This window comes from Podarcis bocagei (genome assembly GCF_964188305.1).
Source record: "Podarcis bocagei genome assembly, chromosome: 12".
Taxonomy (NCBI): domain Eukaryota; kingdom Metazoa; phylum Chordata; class Lepidosauria; order Squamata; family Lacertidae; genus Podarcis; species Podarcis bocagei.
The window spans coordinates 35,152,758-35,164,783 of NC_138137.1; the positions used below are offsets into that span (position 1 = coordinate 35,152,758).

At 40.4% G+C, this 12,026-nt stretch overlaps 1 protein-coding gene across 2 annotated transcripts; it reads right to left on the reverse strand.

Annotated features, from left to right (window-relative positions):
• Nucleotides 1–1,050: 1,050 nt before the first annotated feature.
• On the reverse strand, nt 1,051–9,625 carry CLDN12 (claudin 12). 2 transcript variants are annotated; one of them, XR_014000683.1, is made up of 4 exons: nt 9,462–9,625; nt 6,470–6,536; nt 4,382–5,198; nt 1,051–2,081 (listed from the first exon to the last, which is right to left on the reverse strand). XR_014000683.1 is itself a non-coding variant. In XM_081163301.1 (3 exons), exon 3 carries the CDS (start codon nt 5,175–5,177, stop codon nt 4,440–4,442), a length of 738 nt encoding a protein of 245 aa, XP_081019427.1. In that variant the 5' UTR covers nt 5,178–5,198; nt 6,470–6,536; nt 9,462–9,624; the 3' UTR covers nt 1,051–4,439. The 2 variants fall into 2 exon arrangements, 1 of the variants encoding a protein (XP_081019427.1); XM_081163301.1 differs by having other exon boundaries at nt 1,051–5,198; nt 9,462–9,624.
• Nucleotides 9,626–12,026: the final 2,401 nt, after the last annotated feature.

The following is a 12,026-nucleotide window of genomic DNA, read 5'->3' on the forward strand; positions in this document are numbered from 1 at the left end:
GGTCTCTCGGGCCATAATCCAACGCTCTAACCATTAACACCACACGCTGTCTCATTGTGGGGCTGGACTATAGCTTACAGTACAAAGCAAAGAATCCCATCCATTCTCCATCGCTTCTCAAGCTACAGTATAGTACAAACGTGCAATGGGACCCCCACTTTCCTTTCCAGTGAGCCCTCGTCTGCTTTGAAGCATTGACAAGAAATGCCACATGCATTTCATAAAATTGAAGGATGAGTGTTGCTAGTTTTTTTGAAGGCTGAAATCCCTTGCATACTTGAAGTCCACTGAACACTATGACTTACTTCCAAGTTGCAACTTAACGTGCACTTATTGGTAACTTGTGCGCATTCAGCGCTCGGCATAAATAATAAAAGGGTGGAAAGGAGGTAGATGTCCAGGGGGGAAAGGCTTTGGCAATCCCACCCACCATAGCACCCAATGTGTTTCGTCTATACACAGTTTTGGCTTTAGGCACATTCCCTGAATGTAACTCCCACGTAACTTGCGGGCTTACTGTATATTATTTGGACACCAGTGACCAATGAGTAGGACATGCTTTGTGTGCAGAGCTAGCCCTGTGGTTCACAGATGCCAGTTCTTATGTGTACTTTAGAGATCTGAGACCAAACAGTTCCCCCCATAGACACATCATTTCCCACAAATTCCTTCTACTCCCACCCATTTTTACCCCCATAAATAATGGAAGGAGACATCTAAGCAAACATGCTGGATTTGGTTTGACTACACATTTCAGTTCCTGGGATATCTCGAGACTGCAGATGTGGGTTCAGAATACTGCCACCTCATTTATAATGTTTGTCCTCACTTTAAATATGTTCATTAGTAGTACAAATCTACACTCATTTAACTGGATGTGTCCCATTCATCTTATTTAGGCTTACTTCCCAGTAGATGTGTATAGGGTTACAGTTAGTTACTGAAGTTTGCTTAGAGGGCAATCAAGCAGCCATTGTACTAGAAAGCCCTGAGCTTTTATGCTCTCTGAACTGATCAATATTCAAAACTAGCTATAGAAATAAGCCACAGTTGCACAATACCATTTATAATTAAAAATACATACTTTCTTTTACAAAAAAAATGTAAACCATAACAAAGCATAACTAAATGCCAAAAGGAGAATTCTATATTAGGCAACCCTGAAGAAATGGATACATATTCATGCAGAACACAAGAACAGAGATGGAAAATTTGTTTTCTGTAACAAATATTGAGATTCACATTTTTCTCTTGGTACAAGCTAAACAAGCTCAAAGTTCAAGAGACAGCTTACAATTAAATTAAAATCCACTGGCTTTTGCATACAGAAGCAGGTTCAGAATTTTTAATAGGTATGCATTTTGGGGTAACCTTGTCTTTAAAGGATAATGTACAACAGCTAATACATTTGGCTTGTAGCACCAATAGTACCAGTCTAAAAGAAAATGTTAAGGCAAGCACACAACAGAAAACTAAAAGAAGAAGATACCAAGTTTGAAAATACAAACATCTAGACTAAGTTCCTGTAGCAGATGGCTTTAAAAGAAAAGGACCACATATAGAATTATGACTGAACCATGTGGTACTATCGTTTGAAGCTCTCAGCATCATTCATGCAGTGTGAAGGCTGCCACCCTTCCTTTGCTGACTGAAACTTCATATACAGCATAAGGTGTTGATTTTGGGTGCATCTCACAGAACTGCAGCAGAAAGTAGAAAGCGGGAATCTTATGAAATCAGACAGAGAAATCTTGCACTCAGTGGAGCTCTACTGGAGCAAGATTCCTGTGTCTGATTTTAGGTAATTTGCCCTTCACACTGCCATTCTGGGTGGCACAACCCATGCAGATCATCTGGAGAGGCTTTTTAAGAGTCTAGGGGGCTTCAGTGGAAGGAAGTTTGGTTCTTCAAGATGCCTTCCACTTACACATCATTGGACACAAATCAATGTTAAATCAAGAACTGGTAACATCGGAAAGAAGGGAAGAAAAAGAAAGCTGCACAGCACATTTTTAAGTTTCAGAATGCCTATGAAAGAATCACAGGATCTTCAACAAAACAAGCAAGTGGATATATAACCTCTGAAAAGAGAAGGAAAAGGGAATGCAATTATTTCATTTTCTAGCATCATTGATATTATACCTCTGTCAACAACTGTACATAAAAGTTAAGGCCTGCCTCATACTTTGGGAATTCATCAATCACATGAGCGGTGAATGTCTGAAGCAAACTGAATTCACCACATGTGGTGAATTTTTACATAGTGCAACTGCAAAGCACTTATCAAAGCTTTCAATTTTCACTTGTAAACAAATCAATAGGACGCTGCTGTTCCTAATCCCCATAGACTTCAAAGTAGCTGTGTTTCAGTGAATTTTTGAATCAAAACAAAAACTCTCCTGTGACTCAGGATTGATCTACCTAAAATTTTAATCACAGTAAGCATCAGTATGGAACACATCGCAGAAATTGGGTTTAGAGGAATGCAAATTGTAAAAGGAGATCCTGAGTTTTCTTCAGCTTAAGCTTCTGCTGCTTAAAGAAAAAGAGAATTTTTGCAGGCACCCAGTTTGAAAGATGAAAAATTCTCTCTATAAATGGAATGTTGATAAGTGCTTTGATTTGATCATATTTTTACACTTGCCTAACTATTTAAGAATATATAGCCCTAACCAACTAAGAAAACCAGGTTTTCCTTCAGCTAAAACAAAAGAGTAAAGGCTTGGTTTCCAGAGTATGTTCAGAACCATTTGTGGATTTTAAAAAAAGGAATAGTTGAAAACTATATGCTCCATATTTCTGAATACTTAAAATAAACCTTGATAGCTGATACCTGCTAGTATTTTTTTCATTATTCAAAAGGCATAAATACCACCAAATGGGGAAAAATTTACCTGAATACAAGCCAAATACCTGATTCCTAATGAATAGGGGAAAAGACCAAGGTCAGAGATGTAGAAATCTGACCTACATGAAAAGCTACAGCACCGCACCAGAAGTCCTCTAAAAAAAGTCGTCAAACACTGCCTCTAACAATATTCTCATCTTCAGAATTATTTATATAAAAATACTGTGAAATCACTAGTGTTACTATTAATTCAGAGGCCCATTTTCAATACAGCAAACCATAAAAATAACCCTAATTTAGTAACACAGTCTAAAGCTCAAAGGGCATTGCTAAGCAAACAATGAATACAGTGCAGCATATTTCATTCGAACTTATAAGGTGTTTAAAATAATTCTGATTTTTTTTTAAAGTTACAGCAACAGGAATTTTGGTTATTCAAAAATCCTTGTTATAAATAAATAACCCAGAAAGCCCAATATAACTATATATCAAAATATAATAGCATTCTATGGCCCCATTTAAAGAGGTATCACTCCAGTTTAAAGAGTCATGGCTTCCTCCTGAAGGGAACTGTAGTTTGTTAAGGGTGCTGAGAGCTGATCCTGCTTTAAATGTCTAGTGCAGAGGGGACCTATTAATATAGATTTCTAGTATTGGTGAACATTAGATAATTCCAAGACTATTTTAATTATCAGTATTGTACTACGTAAAAGTTAATTGTAAATGGATTCTGGTCACCTCCTATGTTTAAAAAGAGAAAGATGTAGCATTTAAGAAATACCACCTAAACCTAAAAGCAAATGCAGGCTATGCTATTGCAATGGGGGGAATTATTACAATGAATCATCAACATCCCTAAGTTTATCATTTTCAAAAAGTACAAAATGGCTATCTTTGAATGATCTTATTAAAATCTGGTTGTTTTAGATTAGGTGTAAATTTCTGGAAAGTCACAAATATTATTGATGTTCACTTTTTGCTTTCAGTTTTTATTATATTGAATAATGCTGCTTATATACATATTTCTTTTTATTTAAAGGTGATTCTTTTAATAATTAAACAAAACAAATGTTTCTAAATAAGCAAAAAACAAAACAAAATGGCTATCGGTAAACATTGTTACAGCCCAGGCATTTTTGAATTAGGTAAAAATTTGGACTGACAATAAATACTTAAAAATGAAAGTTTCAAGCACTGGGTTATAAACACCAGCAGGCATGTTTTCCCCCAGTAGTACAATTCATGGAAGAAACTAGTTCAAAATATAAAAGGCAAAAATGTCCCAGTCTTTAATTTACCTATGAATTCACACGCCACCAGTTTTAATGAGAACTAGAAACTTGTGAACAGCTTCAATATCAAAACAAGTAGAATTCTAATATTATGGCTCACTTACCTAACTACATTCCTATCTCTGCAGTATTCCTAGATAGAGAAATTGGAAAAGCTATCAAGTTACAATAGCAATTTTTTCCCACCTAGCCTTGTAAAACATTTTTAGATGTCTCTGAGGGAATGGGGAAAACACTTCACCTGCAGTGCCTTGGCGAAGGAGAGAACGAGCAGGTGCTTGGCTTCTCCAGCTTATCATTTAGGAAGCGTGTGTAACAACCGGAATGTCAATTTCAATGGCAGAGTGGCGTGACCGTGCAGAATAAGGTTGGGAGGCGTAACTATGCACACTGGGCGCATGAGGATACAGAGGCTGCCAGAAAGGGGAAGGAAGCGTTTTGCATGCACAATACCAAAGGAATAAGAGGATGGCTGTAAACAGTAAGCCTCCTGCACTGGCAATGGCAATAAACACAGAGATGTCAAAGGAAAAAACCGGTTCGTATTTCTTGTTCAATTCTTGGTTATGAAAGATGACCCAGATAGATGGCGTCAGGCAAATGACACATGCAAGAAGAAAGAAGAGGCCGGCCACAAGATGGCAGCCCGCACTGTTTATGAGACATCTGGCCTGCTTGATGTTGGGCACTGTGGTTATGAAGGCGGTATTACACATGCCGATTAAACAGAGAAACAGAGCCAAGACAGTGGTTAACATGCTGATGGGGAGAGCAAACTGGAGGACGCGTAAATCCAGCTGGTCAACTGCTGTGTACCACTCGGTGTCGTAGATGACGCAGTCTTTGCTGCCATCAAAGCGAACACACTTAATCCAGAGCCCAGTGTACACGGTGACATTCTTCTCATTCTTGTTATAGGTGAAGAGTCGCATCTGTCTCCAGTTAGGCAGCAGAGCGGCGGCAATAAGTCCAGATAAGGCAGCTGTACCAGAAAGGAAGGCGAGGACGGTCGCAGCATGGACATCACGGCAACCCATCTTAGCCAACAAAAATGCCTCCTGGGGGGAGAAAACTTTACTAAATCATCAAGATTTATTATCTGGACAGCTGTTTTTATGATAATTTTATTGTTTTATTCTGTTCATAAACCGCTGTGATGGTTTTTTTAAAAAAAATCATAATCAATTGAGTCTATAAATTGTATGAGATAAAGAAATAATAAAGAAACATTCTGATCGACCCCTTTTTTTAACCATAATGAGGGAGAAATGACTGACAGTCTTGAAATATAAATTAATCTGAATTCTGAAGAAGGCACATTGGCGCTTGGGTTGTGCGGGAGGCTCTGCTCCAATGGGCCACTCTTATTAAATAATACTTTTTTTCAGAATCAGAAGCTACTTGTGGGTAATTAAAAAGCAGCAGGCGTAGCTGGTATAGCAAAGGAGATCCTTCTTTGTCACTCCCTGGGCCTCTCACCAAACTATCCAGCTATAGTTAGGTTATAGCTAGGTTTCATGCTTATTTAATAATGTGTGTGAAGAGGGGAGGGACCCTGCAACCATAATACTGAGTCTTTTGCATACTGATAAGGATCAAATTAAGTTGATAAAGATCTAAGCTGAGAATAAGTCTTTACAGACACCAGCACTTATCATGTATGATCAGAGATTAATGTCTTAATATGCCTTCAGTTTCATGTTGGGAGAAGCTCTTTCTAAAGCAGCGTTTCCCAAACATTTTTCGCTCATGGACCATTTGAAATTTGCTGAGGGTATTGGTGGGTGACAATTATTTTTTTGCCTGATGTAGCCATTGTGCTAGATGCTGTATGATTTTTAATTGTATTTGTATCTGCTTCTTTTTTATATTTTGTATTTTATTGCATTCCACAGAATTCAACTTGTAATAAAAATACAATACATACAACGTAAAAGAAGCAATACAAATAAAAATCACCACAAATATTTAAAGGGATTGATATGTCATCTCCCATCTTCAGTCGGAAATCCATAGACGGCCACAGACCACATGACTGAAACTCAGACCAGATTTCACTTGTGGTGTAACAATTACAATGGATAATATGGATTGATATAAAAGTTAGAGTTTGGAAGAAGATGCAGTTTTAAATATTTAAATCAGGGCTCCAGGCAAGGGGTTGGGGGAAGTCCTGAGATTCAGAGAAATCTCTGTATATGGATATGTAGTTGGATTTTTATTTTTTTAATTTTGTATTGGAAAAATCAAATAAACATGTTTTTTAAAAAAAATAAACTCAGACCAGTTTGGGAACCCCTGTTCTAAAGGCTTAGAAGAACAAACTTACCAAGAGATTTAACCAAATCCAGAATAACAGCAGAACTCTTGCAAGTAGTAGAACAATTCTAATAGATCTGGAGGGGGGACACAACAAATTAATTCTGGAGAAAATACGACTACAACAGATATAACAAACTAGTCTTCACTTATATAAAGCACTTCAAAACCCTTCATTATCGTCACAATTAACATGTAGGAGCATAGCTGTCAACTTACAGATTTGAAAATAAGGGACCAGCAGCCAAAAGAAGGGATTTTAGTCAACCAGTTAAAAGGGACCAGATAATTTTGGAGAGCAGCGCCGGTTTTTAGCCCTTCATTTCCAGAGGTTGCTGCTCAAGACACCAGCCGATGAAACACTGTAATTAAATAACTACAAGCAGCAACCACTTTTTGCGCAAAACGATGTCCAAGCTACGAAGATGCTGCTGCAGTTCTGTATCTTTTCTCTCATGCTCCATCTGCAGCTCTCAATTCCATCAGGTGGGGCGGGAGGAAGGGGGGGGGAATAGTGCCCGAAGTAAACCCGCAGATCAGACCATCTATGCTAGTCTACCACTACAAATCTATGGGAGAAGGGCTTGCAGTCCTTCCCTTGTAGCCCTTGGAACACCTGCCTGCGCCTCCACCTCCTCCTCTTTCTGAACTGCTTTCTCTATGGTTGCCCTCGCTCTCCTCTCAAGGCTCCTCATCAATTCATAGACCATGCCAGGCTGCCCATCTCATTTGGGTCCTTTGGCAGCACAGCCGCAGTACGGCCTAGCGGGAGCAGCGGTGACAGGCAGGGGGGAGGCCCCAGGCAGAGACGCTCAGTTCGGCAGCCGCGAGGAAGATGGTGGCGGAAGGGCCCGAGGCTCCCCCCAGTCCCGGCGGGGCTAGTGAGAGGAGGCCGGAGGGGGGTGGGGCGGGCAGCCAAGCAACACAGTTGGAGCCTCCCTCCTCCCTGGTCGGCAGGGAGGGAGGGAGAGGAGCTGCTTCCTTTGAAACCCGGGAAATTTAAGGGACATCCGCCAATAAGGGACAGCAGCGGGACATGGCGCTGGGGACGCTTGACAGCTATGTGTAGGAGTGAATCACTGCTATAGAGATTGGACAGAAGGAACAGGGGCCAATATGAATTCTTCAGCGTTAACTTGGGTGGAGCCAGCTTCCCAAGATCCAGAGCTCCCCTTATTGCACAATACCAGTTTTTTTCATAGGGGAATATTCAGTAATAGTTGACCTCCCAAAGTGCTAAGCCTGTAAGAAGAAGTTCCATCAACACATCTTCATACTCAACTCTCCCCAAACTAAGACAGTGTTACATTTCTTCCTATGAGTCGTCAAAAGAGAAAAGTTTTGCTATTTTTCTACCTTTGCTCCTCAATACCTATCCTAAGGGCACATGATAGTATTGCAGAACACTCTGCACCCAAAAGTGTTGTACAGATGAGTAATACTTTTTTATGAGATACAAGCCTGGCTCGGATCTTCTGCATGTGCAAGTCATTTATGTATAAAGGGAGGCTGCAGACTTCACCCGAGGTCCTCAAATTCACATCTATGTTGTGCTTCTCATACACATGTAGGCAACACTCCAGGTATTCAGAAACCATATTTCTTCAGCATTCCTAGCTGCGTGGAGTGTTGTATATATGCACTGCAGACATGCACTTAATTGTGCATATGGTACAACCTGCTACCCTCTACATGTAAGATCTAAACTTAAATATGAAAAGCCAGTGCTTAATATCAACTTGTAAAAACATAGTACAGTTGCCAATCTTTATCTGGCAAGGATCATGCATCTCTAACAGTTTCACAAGAAGAAATTCAACAGGTTAAGTTTTTTTCATCCCTTCAAAGCCGGGGAAGGCTTTACAAGCTGAGTTTGGGTTTAATCACCATAGTTCATAATTAGAAGGATGCAAGATCAATTTGAGAATGTAGAGGGAACCGCATATGATGTGCATTGATTCATTTATGTGCTAATAACTGGGTCAGCACTTGTGATAAGTGTATTTGAACATAACGTGATGTTTATACTGGTTTTACTGCGGCCAGCATCTGAACTGTTTTACCTTCAATTATGGGTTATCGCACTCAAGGAAGGTGAGAAGCCGATTGTAATCACCATTTTGAAACCTTCAAAAATACTGTACAGAAACTATAAAAAGACAGTCACTTTGCTTGCGTTACTAATGATGACTAAAGAGATGGAACAACTCACAAGCAAGCCCCAGTGTGTGGGCTAAACTGTGACTCAGGGCATAATAAGTATCAAACCATTTGAAATACAAACACAAAGTGAAGAACATAAGAAGACCTGGATCAGAACAAAGGTCTGTTCAATTGAGTGTCCACAGCGATCAAACACATGAATCGCACAAGCAGGACACGAGAACTCTCCCCTTTTGTGGTTCCCAGCAACTGGTGAGGCGTACTGACTCAAAAACCTGAAGGCTGCATATAGCCATCATGAATAGCAGCCACTGGTAATTTTTTCTTCCATGAATATTTCTGATCCCCTTTTAAAACAATCTGAGATAGAAGCCATCGCCGTGTCAAGCAGGCTGCAGCAGATCCCACAAAATAATTATGGGTTGTTTGAAGAACCACTTCCTTTGCGCTGCCCGGAATTTCCTATTGATCGCCCCATGTTCGAGTGTTCACCCCAAACCAGAGTATCAGAGAAGGACCAATTCATTCATTTGTTTTTAAAGGCAATATTTCACGCCAGGTGTTTATATGTTCATGCCACCGATCTTTAGGGTGTATTCTAATACTTATCTGGGAGTAAGCCCCATTGAACTCACTGAGACTTCCTTCTGAGCAGATATGCATAGGACTGTGCTGTTAAAATACGTCTACGCCGAAGTAAATCCCATCTATTTCAATGGAAATTACACCTTATCGGTCCGTAGTGACGTATGATCCTAATGAAATCCAGCCTCTCTGGAAAGAGCAATGGCTCACATATAAATAAATGCAGAAGGAGAGATTATCTCCCCCGTACTCACCCCCTTCCCACGCTCGAGGGACTTAATTTTCAAGCATCCAATTTCTCTTCCCCCTCTTGTTGACGCTAAGGATTCCCAGTCTCGGCTTTTCAGGAAGCGGCTGCCTTTTCCAGGTGTGCCCAAAGGCTTCTGGGATTGTAGTCTCCGCCTGCAATGCTCTTCGTTTCACCTTCCTCTCTAAAGACTACAATTCCCAGGGATCACTCTTCCTACTCTATTGTTCCGGTTGCTTCCTCTTTCTGATTGTATTTCAAGTTGTTTTCTCCAGCTCCATCGCGCGTTACTGGAAAGGAACTGATGCTGGAATAGGACACTGCATCTCTTCAGAGGCTTCTTGGTTACCAGTTTACAGGTCGGCTGCTGCGCAATGTATATATTCTCTGCCTCTCTTTTTAAGAATTACGTGTCCAACTTTCCCCTAAAGCATAATAATGGATGCCTGATCTCAAAACTGTACTTTCTTAAAAAGTCTCAGCTACAGCATTTTGAGAAGGCAGCTTTTAAGACCTGGCTATCACTATCGACCTGTGAGTCTGACCTCACCAGCTAAGCACGTTCAAGGGGATTCCCGTCAGAATCCCCCTCCCAAGCTGTTTCTGATACAACTTGACGGGTGGGGAGAGAGGAGGGGATATGTTAGAAGCCACCCAGAGTGGCTGGGGCAACCCAGTATAAGTAATAAATTTGTTATTATTACTACTAATAATAATTCCCACCCTACCGTACAATCTTACACCTACACACGTAGAATTTCACTTCTAATGTAATCCTTTGGAACCCAGCTGCTAGCTTTCATATATATATTATTCACCACAGCATTCCAAACATAGTTTCATCATTGTTGTTTTAAAAGCCTCATTTTCCTGTGATGTTTATTTTTAATGTGAAGGTTGGCAGTAGCAATATTAGGTGAGGAACTGTGAAAGGAAGCAGGAGGGAAACCAGGACCAGTGCTATTTATTCCTTGGGCATCATTGCAGTAGATTATTCAGGACCATATTAGGAAGCCATCCCAAAGCTGATCTGATTATGTGGGAAGAATTAGTGGCCTTTGCTTCCTTTCCAGTTCAGTTGCAGCCATCTCTAATCAACCATTTTTAGTGTCCCTGCTCAAAAGAGGTGAGGAGTTCAGTCTAATTTAGGCAGACATAATTTATTCTGATCAAGAATGTATAATTCCGTAGAGCAAAATTTGAGTTTTGTTTATCTTTGATTATCTATGGCTGTAGAAGTGACAAACATTCACCATTTACATGTCTGTTCCACTAAAAGGCAATCTTTGCCAGCCACTATGTTAATTTCCAGACCCAATTTTTGCCACTGTTGTCTAACTCTTTTATCTCTTCCCTTTTCCTCTGTTCATCTTTGGTGCATCCAGGATAGAGACTATGTCATTGCCATGCTTCAACTTAGCACTGCTACTGATAAATCACTTTACAGTCTTGGTGATTTTAAATATTTCTGCCCAAAATATTTCAGGAAAGCGAACACATGTAGTTTTATACGTTCTTCTCCTGCACTGACTACATGCCTCTAGCTACCATCCCAAACATACCAAACAGTCCATTGTATATAGCCAGGCACTACGTTACAGCCGCATCTGTTCCAATTCTACAGACAGAGACTCTCACCTAAGGGATCTACAGCAAACCTTCTCAGAACTAAAATACCCAGCAAATGAAGTTAGACAACAGATCAACAGAGCCAGACTGATACCCAGAGAGAACTTGCTGCAAGACAGACCCAAAAAAGAAAATAACAGAACACCTCTAGTCATCACATACAGCTCCCAAGTTAAAACAGTACAACGCATCATCAGAGATCTACAACCTCTCCTGGACGATGACAGTTCTCTTTCTCAAGCTCTGGGAGGAAGACCTTTCATTGCCTACAGACAGCCACCCAATCTTAAACAACTCCTAACCCACAATAATACTACAACCAGACTTAACACAGACACTGGCACCAGAGCCTGCAATAAACCCAGATGCCAACTTTGCTGCCACATACACCCGGACAACACCATTACTGGCCCCAACAACATCACACATACCATCTCGGGACTATTTAATTGCTCATCGTCTAACATTGTGTATGCCATCAAATGCCAACAGTGTCCTTCAGCTCTCTATATTGGACAAACAGGCCAAACCTTACGCCAAAGAATAAACGGACATAAATCTGACATCAAGAATCACAGAACAGAGAAACCAGTAGGAGAACACTTCAATCTCCCAGGACATTCTATACAAGATCTCAAAGTAGCTGTTTTACTACAAAGGAATTTCAGAAATAGACTGGAAAGAGAAGCTGCTGAATTACAACTCATTACCAAACTTAAAACCATGAAAAGACCTGGACTGAACAAAGACATTGGATTCTTATCTCACTATACATAACTAAACCATTTCTCACCTTCCCACCCCTTGCCTTTTCCTGTAAGACCTATTACAGTCGTTAAGAGTCGTCAAGAGGCTCTCTCAGCTATCTGCCTATCTCCCATTCCCACCACCCTTCTGAGTAACACCCCTCCCCACCTTCTCACTATATAGAAGGATCTGGCAA